The sequence below is a fragment of the Equus przewalskii genome, chromosome 9 (genome assembly GCF_037783145.1).
Source record: "Equus przewalskii isolate Varuska chromosome 9, EquPr2, whole genome shotgun sequence".
Classification (NCBI taxonomy): domain Eukaryota; kingdom Metazoa; phylum Chordata; class Mammalia; order Perissodactyla; family Equidae; genus Equus; species Equus przewalskii.
The window spans coordinates 42423815-42442957 of record NC_091839.1 but is presented as its reverse complement, the minus strand read 5'-3'; the positions used below and the strand labels follow the sequence as shown (position 1 = coordinate 42442957).

General features: G+C 34.2%; 1 protein-coding gene across 4 annotated transcripts in view; it reads left to right on the top strand.

The window, feature by feature from the left end:
• MAP3K7 (mitogen-activated protein kinase kinase kinase 7) overlaps positions 1-19143 on the top strand; it is a 68984-nt gene that overhangs the window by 45929 nt on the left and 3912 nt on the right. For all 4 annotated transcript variants that reach the window (XR_011522572.1, XR_011522571.1, XM_070559171.1 and 1 more), the window contains 4 exons: positions 599-663; positions 12624-12729; positions 17244-17305; positions 17989-18104. Coding sequence is in view for 2 of the 4 variants with exons in the window: in XM_070559171.1 (XP_070415272.1) it covers positions 599-663; positions 12624-12729; positions 17244-17305; positions 17989-18104 (349 nt within the window). In the remaining 2 variants the exon portion in view is untranslated. The remainder of the gene's footprint in view (positions 1-598; positions 664-12623; positions 12730-17243; positions 17306-17988; positions 18105-19143) is intronic.

The window sequence follows — 19143 nt, the reverse complement described above, 5'->3', positions numbered from 1 at the left end:
ATTCATCTCTGGTAGGAAATTAAAGAGAAGTTGTTCACAAATAATAAATTACTAGATTCTGACGAAGACTAATGGGATTAAGTAAGTGTGACTTGGTATAATGAATTTAAGCCTACACATTCTTTTAGGCCTTGAACAGAACAAGATATTGCTGTTGGTTAAACTCAGTCATGTCTTACAACCTGCTAGCTGTCTTGCTGTAGAAACTGTAACGTAAGGCCCTTGAAATAGATGCCGTCATCAGCCCCAGCCCCCAAGCATTCATCTATTTAAATACATGGCAGAAGATGGTGGAAGAGAGTCCAGCAGCTATTCGTGTGGTAGGGGTGGCTATTGTGTTAGGACATACTTTGTTGTAGGCCAGCAGCTTTTGAGTTAAAACACTGCAGGTGTTTCTCTTCCTTTCCTTATCTTTCTGGGGGTTTTCTTGGGTTGTTTTGTTTTGTTTTGTTTATAATAAAGTCACTTATTCTTTTTCCTACAAACATTTCCTGTAGATCCAAGGAGCAACAAATTCCAACTGCCTACTGTAGCAGTTAACACCCTTATTGTCTGCTTGAATAAATTTCAATATTTTACTTTTTTTATTTTTTCAAAGGCAACGGACAGCCAAGACGTAGATCCATCCAAGACTTGACTGTTACTGGAACAGAACCTGGTCAGGTAAGACTTAACATTCCAATTCTCTGTCTTTGAAGAATAATAATGGGCAGAAATCAAGAATTAAGTATAATATATATATACTCTGCAAAATTAGTTTTATGAGTTGACCTAATATTGTAATAGAGTTCGTTGCCAATTGAACTTAAATACTTAGAAAAAAAATTATAGATGCTATTATTAATTTAACTTGAAGGATAATTTATGAGAGATTGATTAATTCAATAGTGCTCTCTATCTGTTATTTGGTTTTTATATATGCTTTAATAAGGAAGTATTCAGTTTTGTAATTTAACAATTTGTCATTATCATTGTCTCTAAAGTGAATCATTAGTATTGTCTCCTTTTAACTAATGAGGGGAATAAATATTTCCCCAATACGATGTCACTTCTTTGGGATCACATAGGTACTGACATAGCTGGAGGACTAATCTGGTAATTTTTCATTTCACTGGATTTATATTTTTGTGAAATATTCTTAAGACAATATTTACCAAGCAGATGGATAAACTCTAGAAAGACTTTTCTCCCAGTTGGTAAAGTTTTCATTCTTCATCTTATATTTCTGGATGCTCTTCTGAACTCCCCTGATCTCTATCACTGCTTCTTTGTAGATGATCCAGACGGTGCTAGAATTTAAGCCATTTCTGACTAGTACAGAGCTTTAACCAACCAAGTATATGAAAGTAGCAGCTGAGTCATTATTTCTTTTCTGTTATTCAGGTTAATAAACGACATATATAATTTATATCATATGCTTAAAATGAGAACTAATTATGAGGGGTTTGTTATTGATTTGTTTTCAGTTGTGCTGAAATAAATTTTATGAGCACAGCATGCATCTGAAGTAATAAAAGTATCACATTATGGTCTATATTCATGTAAAATTATAGGATTATGTATTATAAACAGTGTGATTTAATTTATGGTAAAATGTATTAGTACTTTTCATCCTAGATAGGTGTTTTAATATTATTTCATTTTTATATCATACTTTAAATTCCAGAGATTCTTTGTAGTCGTTAATAAAAATTTGAAAGCCCTTTATAGCCATCAGCTTAACTAACAAAAACCACTTGAGATGTTTAAATGATAAATATCCTTAATCTTCGTTTATATTAGGAAATATTTTTACTTCTCACAATGCCTAAACACACACGTGTATACAAACACATACATAAAATATTTATACATATATACACATTAACGTATTATGTGTTTTATGGTATTAAGTGATGTTAAATCTTGATTTCATTTATTTAATAACAGCTTTTTCAGTATATCTGCTTTTGTGAGACCCCAGAACTTTTGAGTGAAGTTCCCTGCTTTCTCGCCTTCAAATACTTGAAGCGTTAATCAGGGCATTTAGTAACAGTTTGACATCTGGTATTTGCTTTGATTCCTTAGAGGCTTGATGAGCTCAGCCTTTTTAACCCTGTTTACTATTGCCATTGATATTCCAGTTATGAGAAACTCTAGCCAAGTGTTCCCCCTTTGACTAGGAATGAGAAGCTTGCTCTAAGATAATTCAGGGGCATCCGCTAGTGCGAGTGCTTTTCTCTGTACTCCATAATAAAGGCATTGCTGTCATTCAGGACTGACCTCACCACACCAGGCCTTACTTATTTCTTCACAAGTTCTGTATTGAGATTATGAATGTTACCCTTTTATTTACAACACCTGCAGGTAGTAAAACACTGGAACTGAGGCAGACTATGGTTGTGGGACCGTCATTTGCATGAGTTGTCATGGACTGCTCCAAAAGATTTGGAGTGAAGGGTAGTTTGATATGGTAATAACACCTGTTCTAAAACAGATGATATATGGCCATTGTATAGCCAGTGCTTAAAATTGATCAACTTTTTCAAAATTACTTAAGTATTACAAGCTTAAAATGCCTGATATCCAGTTCAGGATGAGAATGGCTAACAGTAATTCTAATGTACTATGAAAGCATTTTCCCCCGAAAATGTTATGATAGAATCTTTTTAATTGCTCTTGAAATAACATTCATTATTTTAAGGAGAAAAGTGTGCACAATATGGATTTTCAAAATTGAAGGTACAGGTCTTGTTAAAGTCTGGACTAAGCAATAAGTAGCCAGCCCTGGTGGTCTAGTGGTTAAGATCTGGCACTCTCACAAGCATGGCCCAGGTTCATTTCCAGGTCTGGGACCTCACTACCCACCTGTCAATTGTCATACTGTGGCGGCTGCATATTGCCATGATGCTGAAAGCTCTGCCACCAGTATTTTAAATACCAGCAGGGTCACCCATGGTGGACAGGTTTCAGTGGAGCTTCCAGACTAAGACAGACTAGGAAGAAGGACCTGGCCACCCACTTCCGAAAAATTGGCTGTGAAAACCCTGTGAATAGCAGCAGAGCATTGTCTGATACATCACCGGAAGGTGAGAGGATGGTGGAAAAAGAGTGGGCAGGGTTCCGCTCTGCTGTACACAGGGTCACTAGGAGTCAGAATCAACTCAACAGTGCTAACAACAAAAGCAATGATTACACAGATGCATGGAGGTTTTTTGTTTGTTTGTTTTGGCCACAGAAATTGATAAAGAGCATGAAGAAAAGAATTTGCCCACCCAGTACAATCATCAGAGGAAAAGAGAGAACTTACTAATACAGTTTAACATTGCATCTCATAGAGGAAAGGGAACTGACCAGAGTTTGTACTTTGCCTCTTGATTCAAGGCTGATCTTAATGAAATCACTTAGACTTTCCATCTGTAAACTACAATTAAATTGTTTGTTTTTATACTGCCATTTCTATTGAGAGGAATCGTGAATGAAGCAAGCTTCTTAATTAAAAGTAGTTGTGTAAAAGATTGCATCCTCACAACATACAACTCACTTTTAAATTGATTAACTCAGGTTTTTATTAATTCAGGAAGCTTCTTAAGCACACGTAATGGATCTTGCTTCCTAGATACTTCGAAAAGATACTGAGAAAGAAAAAAGGAGCGTCTCATGTCCAGGAACTGGTCTGACACTGAGACCTCAGTGGGTTAGAAGCAAGACGTAAGCAGTTTCTCAGAATGCCAGTAGACAAGGTTGTGCTGAGACCATGATAAAGTGAAACAAAACAAGACCATTTTATAATATTGTCTAAGCACAGACAAAAATGTCACTGTGCCACCCACAAGATACCAAATATTGCCCTCTCCCAGCTGACGTGAGTGACTGCTCCTTCTTTACCAAGTGCAGCTTTATCCTTGCTCTGTTCTGCCCTCCCTGTAGAATTGCCCCTACTTTGTGACAGTAGCCAATCTAGAATGAACCCATCGTTTCTTGGAGCCCCTCTAAAATCACTCAACAAAAGCCCAAATCCTATAATAAGCTCTTTCTAAAACCCTCTTACTGAGACACCGCAAAGTGCCCCATGGCGAGTGTTCGTTCTGCTTCACTGCAATGAATATTAAACCCAACTCATCCCACTACAGATGCGTTCTTAGTGTTCTTTGGTTGGGGGGCGTTGACAGTACCGAGAAGGCGCAGTCCCCAAGGAGCTTCTTTGGGCAGATCAGACTTATGCCCACATCAATTAGAGAACTACAGTAATAACAGCTACAATTTATTTATTGTGCACCAACTTTGTGCCAGTCAGCCCTTTAATATATATTATTTAAGTCTTAACCTTATAAATTTAATACTTTTTATTTTCCTCATTTTGCAAATGGATAAACTAAGGGTTAAAGAAACTCACCTAGGTCTTTTACTTCCAATACATTGCCAGTAATTGCTGCAACCAAGTTTTGAATCCGGATCTGATTCCAGAGCACACAGACTCTACATTCTATCATTCCATCTTGCCTATAAAACTGAATGTAAGGCATGTTAAAGTAAGCCTAGATCTCTTCAGTGTCAAGTATTTTGCCTTCTGTTTGCATCATCATTAATTATTTAAATATAGTTTTCAGTGATGATGAGTTTTAGCTATATCATATTGTTGAGCAAGGCTAACCCATCTTGGTAATAAATTTCTACCCATGACTGTACAAATTTATTTTTTATACATCTGGTTGAGCCTTTCTATGTTTCACTAAAATGATACATTCTCACATATGCCTGCATACCCCTTCTGGAATGGTATCCAATATTGATCTATTTTTAAGATTTCTCTTGGAGGGGACTGCAGTCAGTGAAAGTCACAAATGCAGGATGATACAATTATGATTATTTCGACAATTAGACATACTACTGTATTTCTATATGGGCTTTAGAATCTACTTTTACTAGGCAGATATGTTACTTGGGGCAAGTTCCTTAATTTCCCTGAGCTTCAGCAACCTTATCTCCCAATGGGGACCATGACACCCACCCCTTGGGGTTCTTATAACACGTGAAAGTACCAGACACACAGTAGATGCTTAATACATGATGTGTGCCTGTCTCCTCATAGAGTGCCTCCCAGAGCTTTTACCACTTTCCTGCTCTCACTATAGTGTGTTACTCTCTGGAAATACTTTCCAAGTAGCACTTGGAAGGAAGTAAAATCCATTGGCATTCTGTTCTTTGTGTGTCATAAAGTAAGCTTCTGTCAGGGATCATGAAAAGTATTTGCCTTAAAGGCCTTTTATCACATATCAAGAGATGTATTATCCTGCATTGCTATTATTTATTTAAGTGATATCGTTTATTATATTACTTCTTTTGTTCATCCTCAGTCTGCACCTCCTTTAGTGTAAATAATTTTCTGTTAAAGCTCTAAATCAGTTTTAAATAATTCCTGGTTCATAGTATACCTTTCTGTTGGAGAATTTAAAGAACATATAATAATGAAATTCTTAAATTTTCTTGTAATGAACTATAATGAAGCTAGAATTAGGTTGAGCCTATGCCTTCAGATTAGAAACAGTGTTTTCAGTATGCCCTGTCATGTATAGAGTCAATGGAATTATCTGTGACTATCATAATGGAGGAAGTACCCTTATAAATCCACATTACCAACTGATTCCCATTTCTTTTTAATATTTATATTATTCAGCTGTTACCTTAAGCAAGAATATCATGTAAATCAACATTTAATCTCTGTTTTGTGCTTGTATAATTTTAGCAACTAAGGAGATTTCTGGGGATTTTAAATAGCTTTTAAATGTCAGTCTAAATAGCAGCATTGGCCATGAATTCTTGACTTATGAAAATATTTTCCCAGTCTTTCAGGTGAGACATAAAAAGCAGAGCTTTATTTTTGCCTGAAAATAACTCCCAATTCCTTTTTACAAATATAGAGATAAAGTCCTGGTCAAAGTCCAGTTCGGCTTCATGGCTGCTCATGATAACTTGCCCCTGTGGTTTAAATTTGGCTTAGTATTCTTTTGCTGCCTTAAATTGCTGTGGCATTTCTGTACTCTCGTAACCACCTTCGTATTCAATCCTTGTGGTAAGTCAAGTTTCTCTATATCCTTAAACTTTGCACTTTATATGAGAATAGAATAAAGTAGTTGTAAATATCTTGAAGGAAGGAGCAACCTAAATGAGTTTTAATAGTTTGAGAGCATTTATGGCCATCAGAATTTTACAGTGAATTTTTCTAATAGCTTCTGTAAAAGACTTTTTTTGTAATGGGTTGTAAGCAGTAACATAAATTTAACCCACAAACTAGTTTGATTTTTTTTTTATTGTCAGGTATTACCTGTTGCTCTTATTAGTGTCTTGTATTTTTAAAGTACTCAAAAAATAGTTATGGCTTGTTTTTAAATATTTCTTCAGTTTTTTTCCTACAAACATGTTAGAATATTATATTATTCATTGAAATACCAATTCCTTGAAATATAAAGACTTAGTTAATTTATGGATTTAAATTTAACTCATTATAACTTTTCTTGTAGCTTTAAAGAAAGACCAGTTTTGAAACTTGACCTAAAAATGTTATCCTTATTTCTTAGTTTCATAGCTAGAGGAAGTCTCAAGTAGAACCAATGAGTAGTGTGCACATGAGCTGCTGTCTAATAGTTTTTTGGAAAGTAGAAGGTGAAAAGAAATAAGTAGCAAAGAATTCTTTTAGAAATATTTAAACTTAATGAATACTATAATTCATATTAAGTCCAAATAGGATTATTTGTTTTAATGTAACAAATGTTCAGTGGCCTTTTTTTAATAGACAAAAATCCATTCCATTCTTATATTATGTAAACCTAATTCTTAGCTCATACTGTATCTTAATTTCTCGTAACTTATATTGAGTCTCATGTCACAATCTCTTAAATTTATTTCTTCTCTTAAAATGTTAAAGTAAGAATATTAGCATAAAATTAGGTTGACTCTGAAACCCTCCCCTGCTAGCACTTTGAAGAAAAATAGAAATTATAACTATTGTCAAATCACTATTCTTTTCTTTTCTTTTGTTTTTTGTGGGGTTTTTTGGTAAGGAAGATTTACCCTGAGCTAACATCTGTTGCAAATCTTCCTCTTTTTTTGCTTTAGGAAGCTTAGCCCTGAGCTAACATCTGTGCCAGTCTTCCTCTGTTTTCCGTGTGGGTCACCACCTCAGCATGGCTGAGTGCTGGTGTAGGTCCACACCTGGGATCTGAACCCATGAACCCGGGCTGCTGAAGCAGAGCATGTGGAACTTTAACCACTGTGCTACAGGGCCAGCCCCTCACTGTACTTTTCTTAAATCATCAAGACTTGCGCTCAGTCAAAGAAGGTTAAAAGGACTCGAGAATAATGTCATAATATCTGTACTTGTTAACCAAGGGTAGCAGCATCCTAAAAGTAAGAGTTATATATTTCAGCATGGTTCTCTTTGGTGTATATTCTTGTTCTTCTTATATACAAAAGGTAAATAAGCCTAAGCACCAATCTTACATCTGAGTGCCAGCAGCTTATGTTGCCATTTTACTCAATGAGTATTTATTATGTGGTTATTGTATATTCAGCAGTTTCCTAAATCCTGGGGAATATAATATAAAAGTACACATGGTCTCTGCCTTTAAGAGATTATAATGATTTTGAGGAATCACAAACTTTGAGGGTAATATAAAGCATTTCCAGCTCAAGTTGAAGTTTATGTAGGAATGGACTATAAATACAGCCAAAATTCAAAGGAGAAAATGTCTTTGTAATAGAGTTTAGTCACTGAATATATTTTATGAAAGAACTGTGATTTTGATCTAGAAAGTGTATTGTTAGGTGTTACAAGTCTCATATATTCTTATATTTACAACAACCTAATTATCTACCATTTAGTGAGCATTTTTATTGTGTCAAGACACTTCAGATACATTATTTCGTTTGATTTTTTACAACCTGATGAGGTAGGTAATAATGTCATTGTTTTATTATTGAGTTTTAGAAATTAAATAACTTACCTGAAGCCGCACTGCTAATAAATGGCAAACCAGAGACTCAAACTCTGGATTGTGTTGTCTCCAGGGCCTGACTTCTTAACTATTACTTCTTGTCATCCATACTTGGTAAATGAGGAGCCTAAGGCTCAGAAAGGCTGAGTTACTTGTTCAAGTTCACACAGCTGTAAATGGCAGAGCTGAGATTGAAACTCAGGTCTCCGAAGTTTTTGACTAAGTCACATGAATTTGCTGATATTTGACTGTTTTTGACCTATAAAAATGGCAGCTTTATGTAGTTCAGTTTTGTACTTTCTCTTTGCACTACACCGTATTATCCTTGAATGAATATGGGGTCAACATTAAAAGTAGGAAGGGAAATGAGAGCTTAAATTGTCAGAGAAGAGATGGTCTGGCTAGGTAAGATAAGAGGGTGAGGAATGCCAGGGTGAGAATTTCAGACCTGATCCAATAACAATCAGTAAATGAACGTTTTGTGTTCTGCACACTGCTAAGCACTCCTCACCCTCAAACACAGGATCTGGCTTTGGGCACCAAGAACCAGGGCTATATCAAGAATGACCACATAGTGTTGAAGGGAACCTGAGTTGAGCCTTACAGGTTGGAGAGGAATTAACAAGGAGGAGAGAAGAACAGAATGAGCAGTGTGGTATATAGGGCACCTTTATAAGTGTGGTGGGAATGAGCTAAGGTTTTGGAAAGACCAATCTGATAAGGGATTTAAAATTGTTTATGGTATAGAAAAGCTTTTGGAATTTTTGAAGCAATTTCAATAGGTACCCAAGATGAAAGTAATATTCCATCAATTTTTCTTCAAAATCATTTTATGATTTTTATCTCTGAAAGTGTTATAAAAGTGCCTTTCACTATTTAGTATCCTCAATCCATTGTGAGTTTCCAAGGCTTAAAATAATAGAATCTTCGCACTGGATGGAACACTACAGGTTATCACATCCTTAACCCAGCCCCGACCCTTCACCAGATAAAGAAAGCAAGACTTCTTGAAGTAGGGACCAGCCCAGTGGCATAGTGGTCAAGTTCACTTGCTCCACTTCAGCAGCTTGGGATTCTCAGGTTCAGATCCTGGGTGTAGACCTAGCACACAGCTTGTTAAGCCATGCTGTGGGGGCATCCCACATACAAATAGAGGAAAATTGGCACAGATGTTAATTCAGGGACAATCTTCCTCACCAAAAAAAACATCTTCTTGAACTAAACTAAATCAGGCATTACACCATAATTAGAATTCTCATCTGCTAATCTCTGCACAAGGGTATGTTCCACTACTGTATTGCCTCTCATATTACTTGATGCAGTCTTTAATTTGAGTGTTTCTATGTTTACATATTGAAACTGGACATAATGATTCTTTATGAATTTATGTATTTTTTATGTTTTACTTTACATAACTCCATATTCCGTATTCTTTTTTGAGTCTCCTGTTTGGGTATTCAGTAACACTTCAAGAAAAAAGGTGCTTTTAAAAAATATTCTTATGAAATCCATTTTAGTTTATATGTCCTTTGAGATGTTATAACATATGAAATATTAATACATAGACAATAATATATTTAATATATAAGGTCTGAAACCTGATGATAACATGAACGTTCATGATCCTACCAGCCAACTTAAGAAATGGAACATGATCAATTCTCGTGTCTCTCTCTCTGTATTCCTCACCTATGACCTCCTTGTTATCCTCCCACCAGCCGACAATGCCATTTTCTATCATATATCATGTTTCTAGACTTTTCTTTAAATACCATGTATCTGTTTCAGAAATTCTCTTAAAAGGAATTTGTTTATTAAATGTATGTTTCATAAATGGGTGTTAAATTTTGTCAAGTACTTTTTATTGCATCTATTGAGGCTTTTCTCCTTTAATCTGTTAATGTGATGAATTGGGTTAATAGAATTCATAATCTCAAGTGACCTTTGCATTTCTAGGAGAACTTCAACTTTTTAAATGATTTGTATTGTTTTTACATTGCTAAATTCCATTTGCTAATATAATTTTTAGGACTTTTGCATCTACTTTAATAAGTGTTGGCTAGTAGTTTTTCTTATACTGTCCTAATTTATTGATCAGGTTTTATTTACTGCCTTCACAAAATGAGTCAGAAAGTGTTTCTTCTTTTTTCTAGAATAATTTCTGTAAGATGGAAAATGTCATTATTTTGAATGTTTGATAGAACTCACCTGTAAAATCCTCTGGGCTTGGTATTTTCTATAATGTGTAGAAATTTTGGTAATTTATCTGTTTTTTGGAATTTGTCCGTTTCATTTTAAATTTGTTTTAATTTACTAAACAAAATTTTTATAGTATTCTCCCATTTTATTTCTTTTTGGGAAACTTATAGCCTGGTTCTTTTTCCAACTACGTTAAATCCCTAGCTTGTAAGTTGTCACGGCTTCTGATTTTTTCATATAAATACTTAGAATTAAATGTTTTTCTCTAAGTCCCTCTTTAGTTGCATCTCACAAGTTTTAGCGTGATTCATGTTAACATTCAGTTCAAATAATTTCTAATTTCCATTTTGTTTTCTTTGACCAATGAATTATTTAGAAATGCTTTTAAATGTCTAAACATAAGGAGTTTTTAAGATTAATTTTGAATCAATACAAAAAGATATGGTTTATGTGATACGAGATTTTTTTTAACTTTTTTGAGATTTGTTTTATAGCTTAGTACATGATCATTTTTCATAAACGTTCCATGAGTGTTTGAAAAGAATGCATATTCTCCATTTTTTAGGCATGGAGTTCATATTTTTAGATCAAGCTTGCTTTTTATGGAGTTCAGATTTTACTGTGTGCATGTTCTATTTTTTGTCTGCTTTTATATGTCATTTACAGAGGAGTATTAAAATATCTCACTACGATGGTGAATGTGTCACTTTCTCCTTGCAGTTTTATTGTTTTATCTGTTTGGAAGTTACGTATAGGTACAGCATATAGTCTAATGGGTACAGCATATAAATTTTGCATTGTTATATTCTGAATTGTCACTTATCATTATATCTCTTTCTGTAGTAATTTCTTTTGCTCTAAAATGTATTCTCTCTGCTATTAATGTAGCTACATAACTTTATTTGGGGTAGTTTTTGCCCACTTATCTTTTTTCATCCTTTACCTTTATCTTTTCTCTGTCTCTGTGAATTAGATATATCTCTTATAAACAGCATTTAATCCAGCCTGACAATCTCATTTTTTAAATGTCTCAACTGGAGAGTTTAATCCATTTGCATGTATTATGGTTACTGATAAATTTGTTGCCTCTTACTTTATACTTTCTCTTCTTTCTCTTTTTTCCTTTTTCCTTCCTTTCAATTGAGTAAATATATTTCTCATTCCATTATTTTTCTCTCTGATTTGAAGTTATGTATATTATTACTTTTAGTAATTACCTGTGAAATTTCAACACTCATGCCCAACCTAAAGTTAATATCTTTACCTTCATCCTGAACAATGTAAGGATTTTTAAATCTATACTCCTCTCACTTACGCTGTTATTTTTCAGATTTTAGTACCATCTTATTTGTTTGTTTGGTAATTCTGTAAGTTAGTTATTGTTTCCAGTGTTTAATATTTTCAGCATTTAGATTTGTCCTTGTGTTTACCAATATTCCTGACTGCAACTTGGCACTTCCATCAGGGAAAAATTTTTCTTCTCCCTAAAGTACATGCTTTAGAAATTCTTACAGTAAGAGTCTTATGGGTGGTAGATTCAGTTTTTGCTCATCTGAGAATGTTATTTTGACTTCATTCTTCACATTTTTGTTGGCTGAACAATTCTAGGTTAGCACTTATTTTCTTTTAACAGTTTGGACATATTCTTTCTAGTTTCTTTCTTTCTTCTGGTTTCCCTTGTTGCTATTGAGAATCTAACTAGTGTTCTTTTATGGATAATCTGTCTTTTCTCTCTGGCTGTTTTTTACTATCTTCTATTTGTCTTTGTTTTCTAGAATTTGACAATAATATGCCCCATGTTTAACTCAAAGTTGTGGGTTTTCTCTGATTTTTTTCTGGTTGGAATTTGTTGTGGTTGGGATTTTTTGTATCTTCCATCCATTCTGGAAATTTTTTATGGATCCTCATGGATATATTTTTTTCCCCTCCACCTAGAGCCAAGACAGACAAATTTACTTGCTATCTGCTTTTGTAGGGTAGATTTTTTTTCCCTCGTTCCCTCTTTCCCTGAAAGTGAAGCCTTTCTTGGGTTTTAGCTTCAAGCAAGTCTTACTCCATCCTACAAAGCCCCAAGAGTTAATACCTGTTCTTCTGAGTGCAGCAGGCAGTCCACACAGAAACTGTAGGCCATTGGTTCAGATGAAATTACCAGGGCTAGCAGCTTAAATATTTACTAGACTCATGATCCTGCTTTGTTTCTGTTCTCAGAGCATTTCTGTTACTTTCCTGCAAGCTCATCAATTTTTAGGAGGCAATGAGTATGAATTCATATACACACACATATATAAATTTATATTTTGTATATAGATAATCTTAGAGGATTTGTGTTTTTGCAAGAGTGTTTTGAAACCTTTGCTGATAGAAATGGAAGTCTGTCCTTTGCCTTATAATGGAAATTTTCTCTTTTTTTTTTTTTTAATAAAAATCACCGTTTGTCCCTTCTTCCTACAGGTGAGCAGCAGGTCCTCCAGTCCTAGCATCAGAATGATCACTACCTCAGGACCAACCTCAGAAAAGCCAGCTCGAAGTCATCCCTGGACCCCTGATGATTCCACAGGTGACCAGTTTATTTCCTCACTATAATTATGAAGTTGAATTCATCATATTTACTTTCATTTAGTTGTGTCATTACTCTGATTTTTACAAAGGCAGGCATTATATAGTAGTTTAGATGTTCATATTAATAAATCAAATATTTAGCAATAAATTTTAAATGTCTTTTTGAGTACCAAGACAGAGACTGCCTTGCCCTCTGCATTTTCTCCCCCAGAGACGAAACATATATTTTGAAGATTTGTTTTGGGATTTTTCCAAATAGGAAGATATTGTATATTTGATACTTCAATCTGCCATTTTCCTATTATGATCCATCCTGCTGGATGACAGTAGTAAATTCATTATCTTTTAAATAACTAAAATCAGCGGAATGGTAAAAAGAATTATCTTCATCTCAGTCTTTTATTTATTTATTTTTTAAAGATTTTATTTTTTTCCTTTTTCTTCCCAAAGCCCCCGGTACATAGTTGTGTATTTTTAGTTGTGGGTCCTTCTAGTTGTGGCGTGTGGGATGCCGCCTCAGCATGGCCTGATGAGCAGTGCCATGTCTGCCCAGAATCCAAACCAACGAAACCCTGGGCTGCCAGAGCAGGGCATGCGAACTTAACCACTCAGCCACGGGGCTGGCCTCTCAGTCTTTTATTTTTAAAGACACAAGATGTCATGTATTTTAGTGAGGAAAAAATTTCTAACCATTGACCTTTAGAATCATTTTTAACTGATAGGGAAACTTCATTTTAATTATATAAATATTCTATTAAATAGACCTTAAAAAGCCTGTTAAGAGTCTTAAAACTCCCTAACATGAATAACTAACTGGTCAAAATATTAGTTTAAAATCTAGTGATAGAATAGTTTCACTATGGATAAGCAGGATATTTTGTGCCTTGGTGGAATTAACTTTTCCTTAGCATTCAGAGAATACTCTGGTAAGTACTCAGCTGTATGCTTCTATAAAAATTATTATTTATATGTTATTATGTCAGAGAGGGAAAGATGAGCTCTTAGACCTTGGAAAATTAAACCATTCGGAATTTTATATAAGATCAACTATGTTATTAATAGTGGCAATTAAGTTGAAATTAAAAAGTCAGCTTTCTGTCTTTACAAACTAAAATACTGCTTACAGTGTTTATAGATATTTGGCATGATTTAGTCAAGTTCATAATTTAATTTTAAAAATTAATCGGGTAGCTTTTCTCTGTGTCATGTAAGATAGCACTATGTTTAGCCAGGGGTGTACTCTCTAGTTTTAGTAAGTTTAAATTTAGTGGTGGCAAAAACTCCTCTGAGTTTTACCCCCAGCACAGCCCAACTGAGCATTGTTCAGAACATTCACCACTGCTCAGAACATGTGCAGAATTCATCATGACATGCTTCTCCTCAGAGGTAGGCAGAGAGGTACTCTTGACAGGTTTGATCATTAACATTCAGATACTATCAGCTCTTTTTGGTTCCTAAACTCTCTGGTGAGGAAGCATTGACCCTGACATTACAGCATTTGCCTAGACCTGGTAGTCAGCTTGGCAGGGCCTCCTGACTTCAGCCTAGACTAATCTAGACGTGCCATCAACATGTGGCAGATTGTGAATTCGTGAAGGTAAAATCAGAATTATCGTATGTCCCTCTCACTTAACTGCTGTGTTTTCACTTTATGTGTTCTCCCACCCTTCCAACTCCCATCATTTTTTTCTTTCCTGGGACCTAAAATACAACAAAATATCAATAGCTAGAAATCGTACGTATGTCCAGGTTGCAATATCAATCGAATTTTGTCTTTGCCTTGAAACATACTGCAAATGTATTGTTATGATTTTTAAATAATTTTTAATATAATTTTAGAAAAGTTGATATTCTGGTTTAAGTTTATAATTAATGAAGTTCAGCTTTCACTATTTCTAGAGAAAGTATTAATAATCAAGCTAATAGAATAAATTACAGGAAGAGATAGGTAAAGACTTTTTCTTTTTTGAAGGGCCACTGACTCAGGAAAAAATCAGAAGTGCATTATAAGTAAAAAAACCTAATTAATTAGATTTTTTTAATTTAAAAGGGGAGAGTTTTCTGTGTATTTTCAGAGAAAAATAAAAAGCGTAACGATTTAACAATCATAGCATATAGTAAGTGCTCTTGTGTTTCTATGCATAATATAGTGTGGGGATAAAGAAAAAGACATCCATATGCAAGAGCAACTAGAGAGAGAGATGCCTAGACTCAGTAGAGGGTGCTGCAGAGGGAAAACCTTACTGAAGAGTTTCTCCACGCATAGTACTTTGCCAAGATTGACATGTAAGACGTGACCCATTGCTTGCAATCTGATTAGAGTCCTAATACTAATACATTAAAAATAAACTTATGTAATAAAATACTAAATTTGCAGCACAAGCTGAGTGCTGTAATAGTAAAGAGAGAAGTCAATTCAATTAAGACCTGTCATAGTCTGCAACTTTTTCATAAAATACTGAAATTTTTTCTTTAGTCATAAAGCGGAAAGAAGACAACATTCTACATGAAGGGAACACAGAGAATATGAGATTGTTATAAGTATTATGTTTGAGGGGCCAGAAAAGATATCGCGCCTAATTTAACCAAACAAATGTGAGTCTCAACATTCAGGAAAAGAGGTTAGATTTGATTAGCAATTGAAACGTTAAAAAAAATTTCATGAAATAACCTTGCTATCTTGTGATCAAATATTGCTATTAGAGACTAAAAGGTAAATTTCAGTTTAAATGATTGAGAAAGTGAAATCTCACTTTGTGGTTTTAGAGAATAAATAAATTCAGTAAAGGACCTTAAGTTCCCCACCATCAAAGGGCTTTAGTTATTTGAATAGCACAATCCTTGGACCTTTTTTTCCACCCCCAGAATGCTGTGAAACATTGATGATATACTTAATTCTGAATACGTATCGAATAGAGGATACTGATTTAATAAGACATATCACAAATCAAAGATTTAAGAAAGAGGAATAGAAGTGGAGATGTTAAATTGGAAAAACTCTTTTAAGACCTTAATTTTTCTCATAAAGTCGGGGGGAATCATTTTTAATCAACTTTAATTTTTTGGAAAATAGTGTTCCATGGGAGCATAATTTGAAACTACTGTTGGGGGTGAGGAGAGGGTTGGTCAGAGAAATAACAAATTAAGTGTATTTCTTGTTTAACCATTTCAGAAAAACATTTATGTCAGTATATGATTTTAGAGTGGCTCCACTGAGTAATGCTATTCTTTGTTCTTTATCACACTACAGTATTTAATAGACATTACTTTTTCAATCTAAAATGCAAACTTATTTAAAATTGTCCTTCCTTCCTAATTCTGCATTTCATGTCAATACCAAAATAACCGTTACCACTAAGTGTTTAGTGCTTACCGTATGCCAGCATTGCCTGGTATTCCTTACGTGCATTATCTCATTTGGTCTGATTTAGCTTAGCTTTTGGAGTTACTTGCAAGCACATTCTCAGTGGCTTAAAAAAAAGTAGAACATCAGTCAACAATAAATTAAGAGGTTACTGAACCATCAAACTGTCTTAGTTTTTATTGTATGGGATGCAGTGCCTTACTGTCATCCTGACCTTGCCTTTATCCACACCACTCTTTCAGGGAGTTACTTATCAGAAAAAGGGCTGAACAACTCACTTGTTTAGCCTAATTATTCTCTACTAACAGTGGGAAAGCAGCTGCTTCTCAAACAGCAAAGTCCATGTTACTTCAGGGTTATCCTGCCTGCTTCTGGAACTGTTGTACATAAATGTTAAGGTTAAGAGGAGACCATTTCATGCTTCTTTTGCAAGTTGTTGTAGCAGTTTTACCTCTTTTGAAATACAAATCAAAAGTTATCTATCCCTATAGTTTGATAAAATTGACTAGTTATTTGAATTAACCCGTTTAACTGTTTGGGGCATGACGTTGAACCACAGTTCCCATACTGTTCATATGTGTGATATACTCCCGTCAATAACATCTCTCATTTTCTGCGGTGATTCTCTTTAGAGGGGCGGAATGGGGAGCTCACACTAGAATCTGTATAAATTGAAGGTGACTCATTGGAAGAGAATGTGTCTCTTGCTTTCCCTCTTTCCCTGTGAAGGAACACTTATGTTGCCAGAGTTGACCTTATAGCAACCTTATAGTAAAGTTAGCAGGATCAAGGAAAGAAAGATCTGGGATTTGCTTAGGTAGTCTCAGTGAAGTCTAAATTTAAAATATGAAGGTCCCATATCACTGTTTTTGTTTTCATTAAGGACCGAAAAGCTTTAATATTACTCAATTTATAGCCAACTTATATGGTTTAAGTATGAGAGTATGGTTGCATCCTAATTATCTCTGGCAATTCAATATCCTGTTTACCTTGAGAATTCAAAAATAGAAGTTTTTTTTTTTTTATTACCAGTAGCATTAACTTTGATTTTACTTTAGGAAAAGACACCAGTATTGCATGCGTTCTTTCTTGCTTTTTGTTTACACTTATTTATGACAAAATAAATAAAATACATACTTGAATTCCAGATACCAATGGATCAGATAACTCCATCCCAATGGCCTATCTTACACTGGATCACCAACTGCAGGTAAAGGAGTACTTTTCAGTGAATATTTACCTTTTCCTTAGCAAAAGTTTAGAGAATTTATCTTTAAAGCTGACAGTTGTGTTCCTGTCATTGTATATTCATTTATTTATGCTTTTGGTTGACCTCCTTAAACTTGTTAAAATAAATGATTCTTTCAGTTAGGTTAATCACATTTAAAATTGGCAAAATCATATGTTCTTATCCTAACAGTCATCTTAAAATACTCCCATATCTTTGTTTAAGACTGCCAAGAATAGCATTTTTGCTCTTTAGCTTTAGTGTATTAAAATACAAAACCCATTTAAGCTCATTTCTACTTAGTAGATTTTGTGATACATTGTCATTTCACTGAAAATATAAGTAATACAATTCAGTGTCTCCTCATGAGTGTGAGAGCTATAAACGTCTTTTGGTATAATACAGTCTGGCAACCTGAAATGTAAAACCTGAAGCCAAGAGTCATGGTCCCTGTAACAACGAAAGTGTTAAAACAGCAAGTGTAAATTTAAGTTCTGAGCTAACTCTAACAGAAGGACACTGAGATTTTCTAGGGCATGGTTTAAACTTGTTTTTAAAAGGTCATTGCTTTAGTGCTATAAAAATATATCAGTGTCTGTCTTAACTCTCAGCTAGATATTAAGATTTGATTTAATTATGTCTTAACATTCCTGATTTATTTTCAGCCTTTAGCACCATGCCCAAACTCCAAAGAATCTATGGCAGTGTTTGAACAGCACTGTAAAATGGCACAAGAATATATGAAAGTTCAAACAGAAATTGCATTGTTATTACAGAGAAAGTAAGTTATCTTTTATGAATAAAATAGAAACACATTAGTATTTTGAGTTTAAAATATGTTAAGGTGCAATATTGTTTGAAGACTTGAAAACTTTATAATTTTTAGAATTAATCATTAAGCGTATTTCCAACTCAGATTTTATATATGTGTGTACACTTAAGTTTTAAGCTCTCTGGCTGTTTCTCATGCAAAACTCAACCCTTGTGAATGTATCATATTGTATTAATACTGCAGAAAATAAACTGGTGCTACGTAAACATGTTTTTTATGTTCTCAGAATTTTAATATTAAAAGCTATTTAGATTTATTGTTAGAAGATTTGATTGTTTCCTTGGACATAGGTAAAATAATTTGATTTACTAATATTTAGTTGTACTTTATCTTAGAAACATGTTGCTATATTCTTTCCAGGTGTATGTTTAGGAGAGTAGAATTGCTTACTGGAGGGCCTTATTTCATACCTGTGAGTGTTTTCTGGGAAGTTTTATACACACACGTGTTTTTCTGAGACTTATAGAGACTGCCTTCCTCTCTTTTTTAAGAAATACAGAATAATTTCCATATTCCTTTATTTGCGGTCTCTAAAATAAAATACTTCAGTTTTTTTAAGCATGCCCCTTCTGAAATTTTATACCTCTGAAGCTGATTTGTGGTGGTAACTAAAACAAAGTGTTGTAGGAAAAAATCATGGCAACTGTATGTATATATCGCAATAGAATTCCCTTTATTAATTTTAGTCTAAATAAATGAAAATTCCTGTTTCCTGAAGTAACTTGTGGAAAGTTTTCTTTTTGTGTTTCAAAGAAAACAGAAAAAATAGCTTCATCGCAATTTACTGATACAGTGATTTAAATGAATTCAACTCAGTATCTTAAAGGTGAGGCTGGATAGGAAGTAAATATTAGAGTCTGCAAATTGTAGAACGAATTATGGAACTGCTGGTACTTCATGTTAACAAAAAACTGGATTTCTTATTTCACATATTTAACCTGTACTTTTGTCATGCTTTAATCATTTGAAAGAGGAGTTCTCTGCTGGG